Below are 21,921 nucleotides of genomic sequence, written 5' to 3'. Positions count from 1 at the left end.
ATGGCTGGATAGCATCACTGACTCGATGGACGTGAGTCTGAGTGAACTCCGGGAGTTGGTGATGGACAGGGAGGCCTGGCGTGCTGCGATTCATGGGGTCGCAAAGAGTCAGACATGAATGAGTGACTGATCTGATCTGATCTAAAAAAAGCAATGAGGAGTTTGGGATTAATATATAGTAGTGGGATTAATATACATACACTATTGTATATAAAACAGATAACCCACAAGGACCAACTGTATAGCATAGGGAACTATAGTCAATATTTTATAATACTCTACAAGGGAAAAGAATCTGAAAGAGAATATATATACATACATGTATAACTGAATCACTTTGCTGTACACCTGAAACTAACACAACATTGAAAATCAACTATAGTTTGATAAAAATAATAAAAATAAAAGATAAAAGAGAGAAGAGAGAGCAGAGGGAAAGCAATGACAGCTACTAGTTTGGAACTGAAAGAAGGCTGAGGTTAGAAAACTGTAGCTGAGACATTTCAAAAAAAAAAAAAAAAGGCAAAGAAAATGTGAACAAAGGCAGGAAGCAGCTCCCTTGGAAGTTCATGCTGAGGAGTGGTTGAAAATAAAACCTGAAGTTGTAGAGGGGAGTAAACGCAGATCAAGAGGAGGCGTTTGCAGCCCTCTGCTGGGAAGTCGATGGCTGACTCTGCATTTGAGCAGGAGAGTTTCAGATGGACAGGGGCACTAGGAAGCTCAGTCCAGAAGTGGGAAAGAAGACAGTCAGAATGACAGATGGGGAGACAGACAGGAAAATGGACTGGGACGAGGGAGGAGCCAAAGGCAAACCCAAATGTCAAAGGACAGATTGTAAAAATGGTTGACAGGGACTTCCCTGGTGGTCCAGTGGTTAAGAGTCCAAACTTCCACTGCAGGGGGCATGGGTTCAATCCCTGGTTAGGGAAAGAAGGACCCACATGCCATGTCATGCAGAGAGGCCAAAACAAAACCAATAAATAAATAAATAATCTGAAAAATAAAAAACAAATTGACAGGTTATGTGGGATAGCCATGTATGGATATGAGAACTGGACCATAAAGAAAGCTGAGCACTGAAGAATTAATGCTTTTGAATTATGGTGCTGGAGATGACTCTTGAGAGTCCCTTGGACTGCAAGATGATCAAATCAGTCAATCCAGAGAAAATCAACCCTGAATATTCACTGGAAGGACTGATGCTGAAGCTGAAGCTCTAATCCTTTGGCCACCTAATGCGAGGAACCAACTTATTGGAAAAGACCCTGATGCTGGGAAAGATAGAAGGCAGAAGGAGAAGGGGATGACAGAGGATGAGATGGTTGGATGGCATCACTGACTCAATGGACATGATTTTGAGGAAACTCCAGGAGACAGTGAAGGACAGGGAAGCCTGGCGTGCTGCAGGCCATGGGACACAACTTAGCAACTGAACAACAACGTACCCTTCACTGACTGCTTAGTGTCTGCTGGGCACTGGATGGGCTGCTGGCCAAAGGTGACTGGAGGTGGAAAACAACTCACATTTTTCAACTTAATCATTTCAACTTGAAGACCAAGAGTTTTCATGGTTTTGGTTTTTATTAAAACTGTGCTAAATCCATCAACAAACTATCAGCATTTAATCTATTTCCTGTTTAGCAGAAACAAGGAGAAACAAAAATCAAAGCTAAGAGAGAAAATGTAGTAAAGGTGGGAAAGTGTAAAAGTATGCCCTTTATCTAAGAAATCCAATAAATCCTCATTATTAACTTCATATTTTATAAAAACATTCTTCAGCAACTTCAACTCTGTAGGTTCAAGGCAATACTATCTACAAGACTACAAAATTAGAATTCGTAAATAATCCTTCCTCCAAGAAAAGGTCACAGAGGATTTAAAAAGGAAAGTGGATTGAGTTTTGAAAGCTGCTATTGAAATATGGTCTGGTACCTGTTGCAGAAGTTATTTATAACCAAAGAGAGCATAAAAACTAGCCATGAGGGACAAGCAAAATGCATGGAGGCTGGGGCTTACACTAATTTTAAGAGTAAGAATTTGAGAAACAAGCCTTTTTCATTTTAAGCAATCACTGCTTTACTGAACAAATCCCAGGGAAGCTTGGTTTTACTGCAAATTGTATTACTCCCTTACAAAATTGGAACTACAATAGAACCTATCACGGTCTAGCATGAAAGGCTGTAAGCATGCTGAATATGAAGAAAAAATGAAGCTCACGTTGGCAGAATACCCAAACCTTACCAGAAAGTAAATCTACACATTTTGTCAAAAAGCATTCCTCATGAGAACAAAGTGGCTGTAGTGAAGTTGGCAACACTCTTCTTGGTGGAAAACATTATCACTTGTCTTTTATCAAAACACCAATTTAAATTTACATGAAACCTCTGCAGCAAAAAATGCCCCCAAATGCCCTGGCAAAGGGCTGTTCAAAACATGGCAAGCTGTCTACAATCACCTTCTGCCTCAAATGACTATATGAAGAAAGGCTCTTCACAAATATTAGACCCTTATGCTGTAGACCAAAAAAGAAAAAAAACCCAAAAAACTAAGCAATCATCTGTCCTGAGATATGTCTGTCCTCCCTATGGACAATAGGGGCTTCTCAAGTGATGTTAGTTGTAAACAATCTGCCTGCCAATGCAGGAGACACAAGAGAGGTGAGTTTGATACCAGGGTGGGGAAGATTGCCCTGGAGGAGGTCATGGCAATCCACTCCAGTATTCCTGCCTGAAGAATCCCACGGACAGAGGAGGCTGGCAGGCTACAGTCCATAGAGTTGCAAAGAGTCAGACATGACTGAAGTGACTTAGCACACACACATGCATGGACAATAAGCCTTTAATTGATTATATTTTGGTGTTTTCACTTCGGCCACCAGGAAGCTCAGAGCTAACTTCTAACTTTTCTCTTGGTGAACATCTCCAATCCGAATTTACATTTTCCATGACCCTAATCTTTTGCTTGTTACTAATTTGGGAGGTGGGTTTTATATGGTTTTTTAAGTCACCTCAAAATCTCTGGTAGATGAGGTACAGCTAGAATTAAAAAAAACAAAACAAAACACAATAGTTTTTACCAAATTTTAAACTACTATTTGTGATAAGTGCAGTTTTTTTCCATTTTCTTTATAGAAGTATGCACATGGTTCTTTTGAGCCCTTGGTTGCTGCTATCCACAAACAACTATTAAACCAACCATTAATAGACTCTTTTTGACTACACTCTCATTGACTACACTAAAGCCTTTGACACTTTGATCCACTTTGACAGGGTGGATCACAACAAACTGTGGAAAATTCTTAAAGAGATGGGAGTACCAGACCACTATACCTGTCTCCTGAGAAACCTGTATTACACAGGTCAAGAAGCAACAGTTAGAATTGCACATGGAACAATGGACTGGTTCCAAATTGGAAAATGAATACGTTAAGGCTGTATATTGTCACCTTGGTTACTTAACTTGTATGTAACCCACTCCAGTGTTCTTGCCTGGAGAATTCCAGGGACGGCAGAGCCTGGTGGGCTGCCGTCTATGGGGTCGCACAGAGTCGGACACGACTGAAGCAACTTAGCAGCAGAGTACATCATCTGAAATGCCAGGCTGGATGAAGCACAAGCTGGAATCAAGATTGCTAGGAAAAATATCAATAACCTTATATGTGCAGATGATACCACCCTTATGGCAGAAAGTGAAGCAGAATTAAACATCCTCTTGATGAAGGTAAAAGAGGAGAGTGAAAAAACTGGCTTAAAACTCAACATTCAAAAAACTAAGATCATGGCATCTGGTCCCATCGCTTCATGGCAAATGGGGAAACAATGGAAATAGTGACAGACTTTCTTTTCTTGGGCTTCAAAATCACTGCAAATGGTGATTGCAGCCATGAAATTAAAAGACGCTTGCTCCTTGGAAGAAAAGCTATGACAAACCTGCTGCTGCTGCTGCTAAGTCGCTTCAGTCATGTCCGACTCTGTGCGACCCAATGGACGGCAGCCCACCAGGCTCCCCCATCCCTGGGATTCTCCAGGCAAGAACACTGGAGTGGGTTGCCATTTTCTTCTCCAATGCATGAAAGTGAAAAGTGAAAGTGAAGTCGCTCAGTAGTGTCCAAACCTCAGCGACCCCATGGACTGCAGACTTCCAGGCTCCTCTGTCCATGGGATTTTCCAGGCAAGAGTACTAGACAGCACATTAAAATACAGAGACTTTACTTCACCAACAAAGATTCATCTAGTCAAAGCTGTGGTTTTTCCAGTAGTCTTGTATGGATGTAAGAGTTGGACCATAAAGAAGGCTGAGCATCGAAGAATTGATGTTTTTGAACTACAGTGTTGGAGAAGACTCTTGAGAGTCCCTTGGACTGCAAAGAGATCAAGCCAGTCAATCCTAAAGGAAATCAACCCGTAATGTTCATTGGAAGGACTGACGCTGAAGCTGAAACTCCAATCCTTTGGCCACCTGATGCAAAGAGCTGACTCATTTGAAAAGACCCTGATGCTGTGAAAGTAGAAGGCAGGAGGATAAGGAGACAACAGAGGATGAGATGGTGGTATGGCATCACCCACGCAATGGACATGAGTTTGAGCAAGATCCAGGAGATGGTGAAGGACAGGGAAGCGTGGCATGCTGCAGTCCATGGGGTCGCAAAGAGCCAGACATGATGGAGCGACTGAACAAAAACAACAGATTCTCTTTCCAGACAGGAGGTTTTGCAATCTCTCTCCTGCTGTCTGTCCAAGATTCCACTAGCCATTTGAAAGTTTCCAAATAAGAAATTCAGTAGTTTACTATGCCATGGGTTGGTCTAGTTCTGCTCTTCAGTGCTCAGTCTGTGACTAATTCAGTATGTTTCTTTGCATATCTACTAAGATTGATTACAAACATGTACTGAAGCAACACAAAAAAATCTTTGTCCCACTACCCTTTATTTCATCAATATCAAGCTAGAACAAAAAGAAAATGTCTGTTCATTTGCTTTGAAAAGAAGAGCAGAACTTGGAGCAACATTATTAAAGTGATAGTTTGTCTTTGCCAATAGCTATACTCATCTTTCATCTTTCTCCTTCAACATGCTTTGGCCATAATAGGCTGCTCACATTTTTTCCAAATCTGCTTCATTCACAGTGCATGGTGCATAGTAGGCACATAAACCATACTTATTGAATAAGGAGGGGGAATGCTCTGATACCTTCCTGCCCTCATATAGGCTGTTGACTCTTGTTTGAAAAGCTCCTTTTCTCCTTGCCCATCTGGCAAGCCCTCTTTCATCTAACCACTGAGTTATAATTGTATATGTAGCTGTTTTCCTTCCTGACAATAACTACTCAGAGCAGGCACTACGCTTTTTCACCTTTGTGCCTCCAACATGAGCTTGGCACATGGTAGGTGTCTAATATTTGTAGGAAGGAAGGGAGGGAGGGAGAAACAGTTCTTTGCATTGCTCTTAGAAAAGAATGTATGGCATTTTACTAGCTACTCAGAGTTGCATTCAATGGAAAAAAATGCTTGCCTCCAATTTTTCAAAACCACTCCAGCAAAAGTCGATTGAATTTTGTGTTTCACTGAATCCATCCATTCATGATTAATTGGGTAGTTAAGCACGTTTAGTTACATGTGCAGCTGGGAATTCATCCAACTATCATTAATTTTGCTAAAGATTCAAATCCCCAGTATTTATCTGCTAAAACGGAGCCTCTGTTACTCCTCAGCCAATCAAAATTGAGTAACAAACTCTATTATTGACAAACAACTGAATAATTTACAAAGGCTGTAACTATGTGACCTCCAGTTGCCCCTTTGGTTACTGTCATTAATAAATGTGATGCCATTTAATCTTCCTGTTTTCTTCCACTAACTGGGTACAAAAAATCCAGCTATATTCCTTAAATTGGGAAACCCTGAAACATTCAACATAAAGAAGGCAACAATTAACAACATACTAAGGACTGAAATTGAAGTAAATACATGTCTCTGGCTTCCAGGTTTATTAGCTGGGTGGGAAGACGGGAACTACACTTCAAGCCTGTGCAGCATCTGGCAAGAAAACATTCTGAAAGGTACTGCAATCTTTTCCAAAACGAACTAGAATGCTCTCATTTCCTCTCACAGTCTGCAATCAAATAATGAAGTGCAAACATGATCCAGCTTATTTTGGCTGTCAGCCTCTCAGCATCATTTGAGTGTGTGCCAGGATCCTGTGCTATTAGATATAATCAAGGCCTGCAGATGAACCCAAAATAGCCAATCTAGTCTCCAAAGCTCAGCCTCCATGCCTAGCCTTCTCCTGAACTGAAGTTCTCACCAGCCATTGGTGAGGCATTGCTTGTCACCAATTGTCACTCCATTGGCTACTATATTGATTAACAGTTTTGCATATGCTGCAGATAATGCAAAATGTGTCTTACTTCTACCTAACATGTCTTTTGTATGTGCACTTGACTTTCAAACTAAAAAATCCAACTCTGCAGCAGAGAGGAATAATTCATAGACTTAAGAAATGGATAGTTTGATTGTCAAGACCAAGTGTTTGCAGGTGTTGGGTAGATGACTTGCTCTCTTTAATTCAGGATCCTAAAGAAAATAAAATATAAGGATTAGGCACCACAGGGTGTAAAGGAACTACAGCCTCATTTATTATTCGTAAATCTTGAACTAGTCTCCATTTACCATTTGATTTCTTTATACCCAAAATAGGAGTATTGCAAGGACTGTTACAGGGAATTAATAGTCCCTGCTCCTTTAAATTTTCGATGATGGGTTTTAACCCTTCCTTAACTTCAGGTTTCAGTGGATACTGCTTCTTATGTGGAAATACGTGTGGGTCTTTGAGCTTAACAACTACAGGAATAGCATTTTGTGCTCGACCCACAGATTTTCCATCAGCCCATACTCTAGGATTTACATTTTGTTCAACTAAAGGGAGAGAAAGGGAGGGCTCCATATTCATGAAAACAGAGGCATGGACCTTGCTCAGTATATCCCTTCCCAAAAGGGGTGAGGGAGATTCTGGCACAATCAGAAACTCATGTGAAAACAGCACAGAATCCCAGTTGCAAGATAAAGAATAACTGAAATAATACCTTTCGGCTGGTCCAGACAGTCCCATTACGGAAGCGGATCGGGAAGAAAGTGGGCCAGGGGCTTCAATAAGCACAGAATAAGTTGCCCCAGTATCTAAAAGGAAATCGACGGATTGGAATCCTTATACTCTATTGTCTGAAATTCCTGAACGGGCCAAATATTTCTCAGTAATTGATTTAAAGGATGCCTTCTATTCAGTGCCTTTGGCAGAAGAAAGTCAATTTCTATTTGCCTTTGAAGACCCTACGCAGCCAGCTTCTCAGTTAACCTGGACAGTTTTGCCCCAGGGATTTCGTGACAGTCCTCACTTATTCGGACAAACTTTGTCACTGGATCTACAAAACTTCAATAGCTCTGAAGCGGTGGTGTTACAATATGTAGATGATACTTTGCTCTGTGCTGAGACAGAGGAAGCTTGTTCGCGAGCCTCAGAAGATTTCTTAAACTTTCTGGCAGACTGGTTACAAGGCATCAAGAGAAAAGGCTCAGCTTTGTCAACAATCAGTTAGATATCTGGGCCTAATCCTATCAGAAGGGACTAGGGCCATAGGCCCTGAGAGAATTAAACTGATACTAAATCATCCCCTACCTATGACTTTAAGACAATTGAGAGGATTTTTGGGAATCCCAGGTTACTGTCGCATTTGGATTCCAGGTTATGGGGAACTTGCCCGGCCTTTATATAAACTTATAGCTGAAACTCAGCAGGCCCAAACCGACAAACTGGTTTGGTCTCCAGAAACTCAAAAGGCTTTTAAGGTTCTTCAGACTGCTCTCCTGTAAGCTCCAGCTCTGAGCTTGCCCACAGGGTCAGAATTTAATTTGTTTGTCACTGAAAGAAAAGGTGTGGCATTGGGAGTTTTGACACAACCCCGAGGGCCTCACCAGCAACCTATTGCTTATCTAAGCAGAGAATTAGATGTAGTTTCACGTGGGTGGCCCCACTGCCTAAGAGTAATTGGGGCAGCGGCTTTATTAAAACCTGAAGCTTTAAAAATAATTAATGGATGAAACCTTACTGTACTGACTTCTCATGATGTGAGTGGAATCTTAAATTCTAAGGTTAATATTTGGATGACAGACAGTAGGCTTCTTAAGTATCAGTCATTGTTGTTAGAAGGACCAGAGACTAAGCTTAAAGTTTGTGGAAATTTAAATCCTGCCACTTTCCTTCCTGAGAAGGAAAATGAAACACCTGATCATGATTGTTCTCAATTCATAACTTTAAACTATGCAGCTCGGGAGGATCTAAAGGATACCCCATTAGACAATCCTGACATGGAAATATTTACAGATGGCAGTTCTTTTGTTCAGGATGGAAAGCGTAAAGCAGGTTACACCGTGGTGACTGCTGAACAGGTTTTGGAAACAAAATCTCTCCCCCAGGGAACCAGTGCTCAGTTAGCGGAGCTTATGGCCCCGACCCGAGCTCTAGAGTTAAGCAAAGGGCAGCGGATGGGCCTGATAACTTATGTGAGCTTACTTCTGCTGACTCCAAATATCCTGAGTCTGCCGTTGGATCCTCAAGACAATGCCTTCCTGTCCTGGGCTCACTCCTATGCTGTATTCCAAAATCGGTCTAACTGCTGGGTTTGTGGAGTGCTCCCCTCTTCGTCAGTGGAAGGCTTCCCGTGGTGGACATCCCCACTTCAAGGAAAAGACTTTCTCCAAGTCTGTGAATACCTTCGACAACAATCACATGCGATGCCTCTTCTTCATCTGATGATATTTACTAACCCTAAAATGGACTGGTGCAACACTTTGCACTTTAACTATGGACCTAATGTGACTTTTAATTTTGATTCTGATTGTTTTGTTCTTGCTGTTTGCTCCCTGCATCTGTAATTGTATAACTGGATTTGTTTCTAGCCACATGAAAGCTTTTAAGTTAAAAATGGTTGCTCAAACTCCTGCTACTGCTGTAGCTTCCTCCAGCTACTATTTGGGGCCCCTGGATCAGATATCCTCAATATGAGGATTAGGAGAATATGTTGCTTCACCAATTTAGGGACAATGCCCCTTGTCAGCTTGGAAGCAGTTATGGAACGAGAACGATACCCCTTTTCCCTAGGCAACATAATTCTCCTAAAAGAAAAGGGGGGAATGAGAGAGTCATTTCCTAGGCAGGTTGATAGGGAGTCTAGGGGTCCCCAAGGAGAGAGGGGTCTGAAATTCTCAAGGAGGAAGAAAGGACAAACCTTTCCTTCTCTACATTCCTTAGTATTATATAACAATAATGTATCCTGCCTGAGGACAGTCTCTGGATTAAGGACAGTCTTTGGGTTAAACATTCTGGCTAATTCTGTTATCTTAAAATGTAAATTATGGGAGTAGGTCTGATGAGGTCTTTACAACCTCCAGACATTTTTTGGATTCATTGGAGAGTATATAACTTCATTGTTAACACTAGCAAGCGGGTACTCTTTCTGCTCCCTTCTGATGCCTATGTCAGAAGCTTTTTCTATCTCCTTTATACTTTAATAAAACTTTATTACACACACACACAAAAAAAAGAAAAGAAAATATGACAGAATGGCCACAAATATGTATATTAGATCTGACAATATAGAATGGGGATCAGGCTCACCTTCCCCCTTCAAGTATCAGTTGCCTTATATCAGGGTAGGGTCTTTAGTTAATAAATGATTCTTCTTCACATCCCAGGGAAACATCACTGACAGAAGGCTCATCAAGGGGAAGAGAACCAATTAGAACTGGGATCTGAAGAAACTAACCAGAAAGGACTTTCTCGCACTCAAGAAGCTTTCATTGGCTAGAAATGAAACATACCATTTATTGTCTAAAGTAATTTCCTAATGAAACTGTTTACAAACTGAAGTAATAGTACTAAACCTCTTACATCAAGCTCATATTCAACTCAGTGGGAGCAAACCCAGATATAGCCAGATACTCTTTAAGTAAAAAAGGGTATTTAGACAAACTCTATCTTGGTTTCCTTTCAGCTTTGCATAACCAGCTACAGAATGGTATCTTTCTACACACACACACACACAATCATCTACCTACTCAATAGCCTCCAGGAATTGCAGCAGATCCAGAATATAAAAACTGACTTTCCCCCCCAAATAGTTTAGTGACCCTGTACCAAAAAAGTACTCAGATGAATTTTTATTTTTAGAAATCCTTAACTCAAACATGATCACCAGTGCGAGAACACTTAAAAAGAAGTGACTTATCAACCTCTTTAAATAAGAATGTCTCATATTTCATCATATAAGTTTTTAAAAAGAGGATTAATTGAATACATTGGGTGAAAAATGAATAAAAGGAGATTTATTTTCCTGCTTTTTGCAGGGGTAAAAACAATTGTCTGATGTTTTATTGTTTGTTTAAGTGGTAATCATAATTGCATCTGTATGAACATTACAGATAAACCAGCTTTCAGCTACTAAGGCAGAGAGTAAGAGCCTAAGATTAACTATTGCATCTATAAAGTCATCAACTTATTTAAGGCAAGAACAGTTCCTTCAGATTAGCCTTATTTTCTGGAAACGGTAGAGCCATTGTCATGGATGGGGAATAAAGGGAAGAAGAAATTCTCTGGTCTTTATCTTTTGTTGTCTTATTATTTTCATCTGATTATTATTTAAGGGGTGAAAACTGCAGTCTTGTCCAACAACAGAAGGTCCACTCAATGTTGTAGGCCCTAAGACAGGCTCCAGGCTCCAGTGTACTTCCCCAGCTTCATCTCCCACCCTTCCCTGTGGCCTCCTTCCGGCTCTGCTGAAAGCATGGAGTTCCCTAGTTCCCTGAATGCATCATGCAGACTCCTACCTTATGTCTCTTCAGTACTTTCATCATCATTCCTACTCATCCTGAAAGAAGAAGCTGTGTCCCCTTCAGGATGCTTTCTGGGATTAAAAAAAAAAAATCCATCATCCTTGCTTAGTTTCCACAAAAACTTCTATGTACATTGTTATCACCGCACTTACATTATTTACTCATCAACCCTCTGCATGTTCCTTTCCCACTAGCTCGTGTGCTCTACACAGGCAGGAGCCATATATTATTCCATTAGGGTTAAACTCATAGAGGGTTTTACAAATGTTTATTGAATGAGGGAACATGTAAATAAGTAAATAATTATTATGTAGAAACAGAGAACAGAAGGTAGAAAGAACAGCGCAAGCAAGGGCACTAATATATGATCAGATACTCTTGTTACAGACATGGATGTGCTACAGCCTTAGCCATCCTTTGCTGCCTGCTAAAGCTGTATGTTATATTAATATTTTTTCCTTGAATCAGGTCCTTAATATACTGACCATTAAAGAAATAGAAGTGAGCAGCCCAAATTATTCTAGAGAAAAATATCCTGTCTTTAAAATGAGCCTTTTTAAACGTTCATGTTTCACTTCTTTATTTTTAACTCATGGGGAGCCTCAAAATATAGAATTGGCCTTGGCAAGGAAGGAATGTCCAGAAGCCAAGGGAAATGGTTGTGATTCCAAGTTCAGTGTGGCTATTTGCCCACCTCAGTTTATCCAACTCTATCCAGCATGTATGCAAATGTCTGTGCAGGTGTGAGTGGGGTCTGAGGGTGAGCTGGGGCTCTCTAAAACAAACTTTATATTTTGGAAAAATTTTAGATTTATGGAAAAGTTGCAAAAATAGTACAGAGAGTTCCCACATACCCCTCATCCAGTTTCCCCTCATGTTAGCATCTTACATAGACACAGTCATGTGTTAAAACTGAAAAATTCACATTGGTATATTACCATTAAAGAAACTCCAGACAGGATCAGATTTTACCAGTTTCCCATTCATGCCATTTTTTCTGTTCCAGTATTCATCTTAGGATATCATATTACATTTCAGTTCAGTTGCTCAGTCGTGGCTGACTCAGCCACCCCATGAACCCGCAGCACACCAGGCCTCCCTGTCCATCACCAGCTCCCAGAGTTTACCCAAACTCATGTCCATTGAGTCGGTGATGCCATCCAACCATCTCATTCTCTGTCGTCCCCTTCTCCTCCCGCCTTCAATCTTTCCCAGCATCGGGGTCTTTTCAAATGAGTCAGCTCTTCGTATCAGGTGGCCAAAGGATTGGAGTTTCAGCTTCAACGTCAGTCTTTTCAATGAACACCCAGGACTGATCTCCTTTAGGATGGACTGGTTGGATCTCCTTGCAGTCCAAGGGACTCTCAAGAGTCCAAAAGCATCAATTCTTTGGCATTCAGCTTTCTTTATAGTTCAACTCTCACATCCATACATGACCACTGGAAAAACCATAGCCTTAACAAGATAGACCTTTGTTGGCAAAGTAATGTCTCTGCTTTTGAATATGCTGTCTAGGTTGGTCATAACCTTCCTTCCAAGGAGTAAGTGTCTTTTAATTTCATGGCTGAAATCACCATCTGCAGTGATTTTGGAGCCCACAAAAATAAAGTCTGACACTGTTTCCACTGTTTCCCCATCTATTTGCCATGAAGTGATGGGACCGGATGCCATGATCTTAGTTTTCTGAATGTTGAGCTTTAAGCCAACTTTTTCACTCTCCTCTTTCACTTTTTAAGAGGCTCTTTAGTTCTTCTTCGCTTTCTGCCATAAAAGTGGTGTCATCTGCATATCTGACGTTATTGATATTTCTCCCGGCAATCTTGATTCCAGCTTGTGTTTCTTCCAGTCCAGCGTTTCTCATGAGGTACTCTGCATATAAGTTAAATAAGCAGGGTGACAATATACAGCCTTGACATACTCCTTTTCCTATTTGGAACCAGTCTGTTATTCCGTGTCCAGTTCCCACTGTTGCTTCCTGACCTGCATACAGTTTTCTCAAGAGGCAGGTCAGGTGGTCTGGTATTCCCATCTCTTTCAGAATTTTCCACAGTTTATTGTGATCCACACAGTCAAAGGTTTTGGCATAGTCAATAAAGCAGAAATAGATGTTTTTCTGGAAACCTCTTGCTTTTTCAATGATCCAGCAGATGCTGGCAATTTGATCTCTGGTTCCTCTGCCTCTTCTAAAAACCAGTTTGAACATCAGAAGTTCACGGTTCACATATTGCTGAAGCCTGGCTTGGAGAATTTTGAGCATTACTTTATCAGTATGTGAGATGTGTGCAATTGTGCAGTAGTTTGAGCATTCCTTGGCATTGCCTTTCTTTGGGATTGGAATGGAAACTGACCTTTTCCAGTCCTGTGGCCACTGCTGAGGTTTCCAAATTTGCTGACATATTGAGTGCAGCACTTTCACAGCATCATCTTTAGTATATACTTTTCTGGGCTCAGTGGTAAAGAATCCACCTGCCAATCAATGCAGAAGACACGGGCTTGATCCCTGTGTCAGGAAAATCCCCTGGAGAAGGAAATGGAAACCTACTCCAGTATTCTTGCCTGGAAAATCCCATGGACAGAGGAGCCTGGTGGGCTACAGTGCATCGGGTTGCCAAAGAGTCAGACATGACTTAGTGACTAAACAACAAAGACAATATGATTTTCTAAATCAAATATTAATTGATTTCCAGTAAGAAAAACTGCTTCAAAGATTGACATCTCAACCATGCCCCTCGTTTCCTCCATCTCAAGTGTAATGGACAGGCCAGCAGCCTCCTTTCCTGGTCTCAGCCAGGAAGTGCTCACCAGGTGCCTTCCTGCTTCAATTTCCAGGCACAGCTGTTTGCTCATGCGGGCTAAGAATGTTTCAGTCAGGTCAGCACACAGTTTCTAAATAAAAGAAACTTAGGTAGAGTAAAGATGATAGCAATGAAGACAACTGGTAATAAGAGCATCCGGAGTTGGTTTTTCAAAGGGATCACACATGGATCAAAAGTTCTCAAATATTCTTCAAGAGGCTTTTGTCCAGAAGCTTAGCTTGGTGCAATGGGTTAGAAAAAAGAGATGCAAGAGGAGAATATATGGATGGGATGAGCCTTTGCTGCTGTCAAAACCCAGTCAGGGAGGCTGGAGAGGAAGGGCACAGTGGGAGAAGGGACAAAGGCACCAGGGAGAGCCTGTCTTCAGCAAAGGGACCTTTCAAGGTCTATCTGCCAGGAACAGCAGAAAATAAGGAGCTCATTTGCTGCTAATTTCCATGTTCCCAGGCTTTATATGATAGAGAGAAGTATATTTAGGTATAGATGGTGAACTTGAAGCACTTTGGAAAGTTTGAAAGCAGAGACTATGCAGGGACTATTTTAAGGTGAAAGGAAGTAGAAGTTCTGCTTCAATGATATATAGGGGATTCTATTAATATTTTTGTTAGAACAGTAGCTTAAGGCCAATGAAGACAGGTCCCCCAGGGTACAAAACAAAAAGACAACCTGCTTAATGGGAAAAAAATATTACCAAATGATATGACCAATAAGGAGTTAATATCCAAAGATATAAACAGCTCATACACCTCAACATCAAAAAGCAAACAACTCAGCTGAAAAATGGGCATAAGAGCCCAATAGACATTTTTCCAAAGAAGACATACAGAGGGTCAACAGACACATGAAAAGATACTCACATCATTAATCATCAGAGAAATGCAAATTAAAACTACAATGTGATATCACTTCACACCTGTCAGAATGGTTATCCTCAAAAATATCACAAATAACAAAGGATAGTGAGAATGTGGAGAAAAAGAAACCCTCATACAACCGTTGATAGGAATATAAACTGATGCAGTCACTGTGAAAAACAGTACGGAGTTTCTCAAAAAACTAAAAACAGATCTACCGTATGACCCACCAATTTCACTCCTGGGTATATATCTGGAAAAAAAAACCAAAACACTAATTTCAAAAAAATACATGCACCTCAATGTTCATAGCACCATTATTTACAATTGCCAAGATCTGAAAGCAAATTAAATGTTCATCAACAGATGAATGGATAAAGATGTGAAATATAGATATATATAACTTAGATAGATGGATAGATATGACACTCGTTCCTTGGAAGAATAGTTATGACAAACCTAGACAGCATATTAAAAAGCAGAGACATTACTTTGCCAACAAAGGTCATTATAGTCAAAGCTACGATTTTTCCAGTGGTCATGTATGGATGTGAGAGTTCGACCATAAAGAAGGCTGAGTGCCAAAGAATTGATGCTTTCAAACTATGATGAAGGAGAAGACTCTTGAGAGTCCCTTGGACTGAAAGGAGATCAAACCAGTCCATCCTAAAGGAAATCAACCCTGAATATTCATTGGAAGGACTAGTGCTAAAGCTGAAGCTCCAATCCTTTGGCCACCTGATGTGAACAGCTGACTCATTGGAAAAGACCCTGATTCCAGGAAAGATTGAGGGCAAGAGGAGAACAGGGTGACAGGATGAGATGGTTGAATGGCATCACTGACTCAGTAGACATGAGTCTGTGCACACTCTGGGAGATAGTGAAGGACAGGGAAGCTTGATGTGCTGCAGTTCATGGGGCCTGAAAGATCGGACATGACTTAGTGACTGAACAACAACATAGATAGATACACCCAGAATGGAATACTACTCAGCCATAAAAAAGAATGAAAATTGCTATCTGCAACAACATGGATGGACTTGGTATTATGCTAAGTGAAATAAATCAGACAGAGAAAGACAAATACTGCATGGGATCTTCTGTGTAATCTAAAAAATAAAATAGTGAAAAATAACAAAAAAGAAGCAGACTCTCAGAATCAAAGAACAAACTAGTGGTTACCAGTGGGAAGAGGGAAAGGGGAAAGGCAAGATAAGGTAAGGGATTAATAGATACTAACAACTATGTATAAAATAAATAAGCTACAAGGATATATTGTACAACATAAGGAATATAACCAATATTTTATAGTTAACTACAGATGGAGTATAACCTTTATAAACTGTGAATCACTATACTGTACACGTGACACCTACATAACATTGTACATTGACTACATACCTCAATTAAAAGAAAAAGCTATAGAAATAACCCAAAGTGTCCACCAACAGATAAGCAGATAAAGAAAATGTCATGTATGCATAGTGGAATAGTATTCATCCTTTTAAAAAGAAGGAAATCCTGGTATTTGCAACAACATGGATAAACCTGGAGGACATTTGTTAAGTGAAATAAGCCAGTCACAGGAGGGCAAATACTGTGATTCCACTTTTGTGAGGTATCTAAAAAACAGTCAAAGAAGCAGAGAATTAAACGGTGGGTGTGGGGGCTAGGGGTAAATGGGAGTTGTTGGTCAATGGGTGTAAGTAAAGCTTCAGTTAGGTTAAATGGATAAGTTACAGAGATCTGCTGAATTACATAGTGCCTATAATTAAAATAATATTGTATTGCACACTTAAAATTTTGTTAAGAGGTAGATCATATGTTAAGTTGTTTTTACCACAGGGGTGGGGAAGGTGACAAAAAAGAACACAGGAAACTTGGAGGTGATGGGTGTGTCTACTGCCTTGATTGTGGTAATTGTTTTACAGTTACAAGCTTATGTCCAAACTCAACAAACTGCACACGTTAGGGGAAAAGAAGAAACTCTGGCTTAGAATCATCTGCTCTCATTAATGACCATTAATATATTTTTTACTGGTCATTACTGGGCCAGTAATGGGCTTCCCTGATAGCTCAGTTGGTAAAGAACCCGCCGGCAATGCAGGAGACCCTGGTTCGAGTCCTGGGTCCAGAAGATCCTCTGGAGAAGGGATAGGCTACCCACTCCAGCATTCCTGGGCTTCCCTTGTGGCTCAGCTGGTAAAGAGTCCACCTGCAGTGTGGGAGACCTGGGTTAGATCCCTGGGTTGGGAAGATCCCCTGGAGAAGGGAAAGGCTACCTACTCCAGTATTCTGGCCTGGAGAATTCCACGGACTATATAGTTCATGGGGTTGCAAAGAGTCGGACACGATTGAGCTACTTTCTACTTTCAATACATTTTTAATTAAGTGGATATGTTTAGAAATATATTTGTGCTTTTTCTGATGAACGGGAAAACTATCAGTCAACCACAGTTTCACTTTAAATATTTCAATAAGATGACATCCAGCATATAGGGACTCTAATACATCAGTCAATATTTATAAAGTTGGTGTTTTGATCTCACACCCCTTGAATAAGCAGAGTAGGATAGAGCTCCCTGCTAGGGAACCATCATGGATGAAAAGACAACTGCCAACTTGCAAGGCTTTGGGAAGACCCAGCAAAACCTGCTTGCCTGCATCTCAGCTGGATCCCTATACATGACAGCTGCTGGTTTATGAGGAATATGAGCTATAAAACAAACACCTGGAAGGACTCGAGGTGAGCTCAGGTCTGGGAATGTGTTGATAATGTGTTTAATAAAGAGTGACTGCCACACAGGATTGAGGACTACATGACATAAAGAACTCAGTATATCGCAGAACACAGAGTAAATGTCCAAAAATACATTCGCTAGAATAAAGATAATGGTGATGATTGTCATTCTTATCATGAATACCAAGTCAACACATGAAGAATATTTCTGAAATGAGCACTACTGTTTACCCAAACTTCTCCCCTTCATATGCTTTGTAGATGCACACCTAGAAAGGCGTTAAAGAGAAAGCTGGCTGGAAACCTCCATGCATTGACAACTAAAGGAAATCTTTTGTCTTAACTCCTCCTCTCAACATAGCAGAGACAAATGTTTTGAAATAAAACTGCAAAGGGTGGTGGGGGGAGGTGGTGAGGCAGAGAAAGACTGCTACCAATTTGCACATTAAGAACATACAGTAGTCACCCTATGTACTGGTTTGCTCCCTGCCAAAATATGTGGTTTGCCATTATGGAGGCATAGCCCATGTTTTCAAGTTGCCATGAAGTAAAGGATCTATTTTTTAAAATGTAGGATTCATTTAGCATTGATTGAAGTCTATCATATTTCATTCATACTATCAATCAGAGAAATGCAAATCAAAACCACAATGAGGTACCATTTCACGCCAGTCAGAATGGCTGCGATCCAAAAGTCTACAAGTAATAAATGCTGGAGAGGGTGTGGAGAAAAGGGAACCCTCTTACACTGTTGGTGGGAATGCAAACTAGTACAGCCACTATGGAGAACAGTGTGGAGATTCCTTAAAAAACTGGAAATAGAACTGCCTTATAACCCATCAATCCCACTCCTGGGCATACACACCGAGGAAACCAGAATTGAAAGAGACATGTGTACCCCAATGTTCATCGCAGCACTGTTTCTAATAGCCAGGACATGGAAGCAACCTAGATGTCCATCAGCAGATGAATGGATAAGAAAGCTGTGGTACATATACACAATGGAGTATTACTCAGCCATTAAAAAGAATACATTTGAATCAGTTCTAATGAGGTGGATGAAACTGGAGCCTATTGTACAGAGTGAAGTAAGCCAGAAAGAAAAACACCAATACAGTATACTAACGCATATATATGGAATTTAGAAAGATGGTAACGACAACCATGTATGCGAGACAGCAAAAGAGACACAGATGTATAGAACAGTCTTTTGGACTCTGTGGGAGAGGGAGGGGGGGATGATTTGGGAGAATGGCATTAAAACATGTATAATATCATATAAGAAATGAATCGCCAGTCCAGGTTCGATGCAGGATACAGGAAGCTTGGGGCTGGTGCACTGGGATGACCCAGAGGGATGGTATGGGGATGGAGGTGGGAGGGGGTTCAGGATGGGGAACACATGTACACCCATGGCGGATGCATGTTGATGTATGGCAAAACAAATACAATATTGTAAAGTAAAAATAAATAAATTAATTTAAAAAAAAAGAAAAAAAAACTAAGTATGTATTAAGCACTCAATCACAGGCAGAGCATCACAGGAGGTACAAAGATCCATATGACTTTGTCTTTCTTCTCCATCTGCCCCCAGTCCAGTAAAGGGAACAGTAAACCTATGATTTGTTGTTGTTTTGTTTAGTTGCTACTTCATGTCTGACTCGTTTGTGACCCCATGGACTGTCCATGGGATTTCCCAGGCAAGAATACTAGAGAGGGCTGCCATTTCCTACTCTTCCCAACCCAGGGGATCTTCCCGACCCAGGGGTCACACTCGCATCTCCTGCTTGGCAGGAGGATTCTCTACCACTGAGCCACCAGGGAAGCCAAAGCTGTGGTTAGCAACACACGAATATGGACAGTGTGGGAGACTCATTTCCTTCCCTCTTTTACCAGCTGAGAAGAAAGCTGGTTGAGCTCATTGGAAAATAAGCTGATACCAACTGCTGGGCTCCAGAGGCTTTCCCTTTCTAGTAAGGCCACTTCCATGACCAGGGAGCTTCTACTGTTGTGCAACCACATAGATGTGCCCAGGCACATGCATGGAGCGTTCTCTCCCAGAGCTGCGGCTATAGTGGACATGGACCTCCATGCCTGGCCTAAGCCACGGGAGGAGAGTTCAAAGGATTGTGTGCATGCTTCTACATGCCCACTTATTAATTGCTCCCCAAGTAAAACTCTTATTATAACTGCACTGTGTAGCGTTAGCATTCCATGAGAGTGATCCCTTGCATTAAAAAGGCTGAACTGGCAATGAAAGCATGCCCAGAGATGGAAATATCATGTTAATTATGACTATACTTTACCATTCCAACTTTGTACAAAACAGATTTGCTTCTATTTGTACAAAATAGATTCAAATAATCAGTGACTAGAAAGAGTTTCCTGAAATCAAAAGGCATACAGGAGAGCTGAATGAATCTGTTCCCTGAAGTTCTGTAACACATGGAAAGTGTGTTTTAGACCAGAGCCAACAGTAGGGTTGAGCTCTCTTGAGGGGTAGGTGGAGAGCCTTGACCAGGGTAGGCTCAGGAGGTATGATTCACAGGAGGGATTGTGCTCAGTTTTGGATTGATCTGGGGCCATTCTAAGGTAGGCCTTCTGTAGTTATTTATTTTCTGGCCAAAAGAGGTGGTCTGGGATGCACAAGGGGTTCCAGAACACCACCTGACTTTCCAACCTAGAGACAGGCTTACAGCCATCCTCGCAGCCATTGCTGGCCATGCCCTCATCTTGAGGTCAAGACCACTGAGGCAACTGAGGTGTCTTGGGTGCAAAATGTTAAACAGGCACTCACCCTCAGGATGGAGCAAGTGCCAAATGGGCACATGCATGACCCTGAGAATGAGTGCCTGGTTACATTTGTGCCCTGGGCACCATTCTCTTAAGGAGATGTCACCCTCTTAAGGAGGCACCACTCTCTTAAGGAGGCATCAACTGTTAGAGTCAAACAAGGGTAGACTGGCATGTGCACAGGCCAGAGAGAGAGCACCTCCTTAAACTTTGTACCCTAGGCTCCTCACTGGCTCACTTCGTCCCTTCTCCTTTCCTCCAATTTGATGCCCCCTTAATTTGTATATCAGTCCTTAATGCACACTTTGAAGACCCAGCATCTAGCAATGCCAAAAGGAAACATTAAGATCAGATTCACCACCAAAGAGGCACGTCTTAAGTGAAAGTCTAAAAAAGAACTACCCAAATGGAATTTTTTCCTCATGCAACTAAAAACCAGGATATACCTTGGAAAGTTCAGATAAGACAAGACTGAATCTCCCAACTGACTCGTTTTTCCTCCCACCATAACAAACACACACAAAAAAACCAAGCGATAAAGCCATTTCGCAAGGGTTGTGATTTCCAAATTAAATGCCTTGTAATTAGCTCCTCCTATATGTTTGGTAATCCTATTGTGACAACCCACTATGTCACACTAATTTAGAAACTATTAGGTGTCAGAATATGTCTTTATGATGTGAATATTAATTAACAGAAATATAACAACTATAAAGAGACTTTGTTTTATATTCCTCTTTTACTTTACTAGAGTTTTTGCAGTAATCTCAGACATTCATCAGTCTAACCTAATTTGCCTCTCCACTTACCAACAAAAGCTTCCATCTAAACATGTAACTTATGTTTTATGATCACAATTGAAAAGTAAACAGTGCTAGGTGGCTAGTTTTGTTTTGCTTTGTTTTTTAATATTTATTTATTCGGCCACACCGGGTCATAGTTATGGCACTTGGGATCTTCACTGTGGCATGCTCAACTCTAAGTTGCAGTATGTGAGATCTAGCTCCCTGACCAGGGATCAAACTTTGATCCCCTGCCTTGGGAGCATAGAGTCTTAGCCACTGACCACCAAGGAAGTCCCCAAGTGGCTAGTTATAAAAGTGTTTTCAAGATTTTGAGAGCTGGCCTGAGAATCTTTGGCTTTTTCCATTTAAAGCTCACTTGATTGGTTTAGTAATTCAAAGAGCATCACAAACATCCTTTGTGAACAAGTCTCAGTTTCATGATGTTGTTGCAAATGCAAATTACAAATATCAGATGGTGAGTCTTGGTTTAAAACAACATGAATGAAGCAGATGAGCCACCTTGATCCAGACATGCCTCATTCACAGTCTCCTCACCTGGGAGTGTATTAGTTTCATAATGCTGTAACAAAGGGCCACAAAAACAGTGTCTGGAGCCAATACAAATTTATTATCTTACAGTTGTAAGGTCAGAATTACAAAACGGGTGTTACTGGCCTAAAATCAAGGTATTGGCAGTGCTGTGTTCCTTCTAGAGGGTTTAGCAGAGAGTCCATTCCCTTGCCTTTTTCAGCTTTTAAAGGCCACTTGTATTTCTTGTCTCATAGATTCCTTCCTCCATATTCAAAGCAAGTAATGCCTGGTTGAGTCCTTCTCATGCTGTCAACTCTGGTTTTGTCTCTTCTGCCTTCCTTTCCTATTTTTAAAGACCTCAGTGATTCCACTGAGTCTGCAGGGATAATCCAGGATAGTCTTCTCATTTCCAAGTTAGCTAATAAGCAACTGTTATTCTTCTTTGCCAGGTACCCTAAAATACTCACAGCTTCTGGGGCTTAGTATGTAGACATCTTTGGGGGCAGTGAATGTCGTTCAGT

General features: G+C 41.0%; 1 protein-coding gene across 1 annotated transcript in view; it reads right to left on the bottom strand.

Annotated features, from left to right (window-relative positions):
• The window catches only part of CACNB4 (calcium voltage-gated channel auxiliary subunit beta 4), a 99,347-nt gene extending 79,332 nt beyond the window's left edge, over positions 1-20,015 (bottom strand). Inside the window, exon 1 of the mRNA XM_055574437.1 lies at positions 19,988-20,015. Within this exon, the coding sequence (XP_055430412.1) occupies positions 19,988-20,015 (28 nt within the window). The remainder of the gene's footprint in view (positions 1-19,987) is intronic.
• Positions 20,016-21,921: the final 1,906 nt, after the last annotated feature.

The sequence above is a fragment of the Bubalus kerabau genome, chromosome 3, assembly GCF_029407905.1.
Source record: "Bubalus kerabau isolate K-KA32 ecotype Philippines breed swamp buffalo chromosome 3, PCC_UOA_SB_1v2, whole genome shotgun sequence".
NCBI lineage: Eukaryota > Metazoa > Chordata > Mammalia > Artiodactyla > Bovidae > Bubalus > Bubalus kerabau.
Note: the sequence above shows the minus strand (reverse complement) of the source record. Positions and strands in the feature narration are given on the sequence as shown.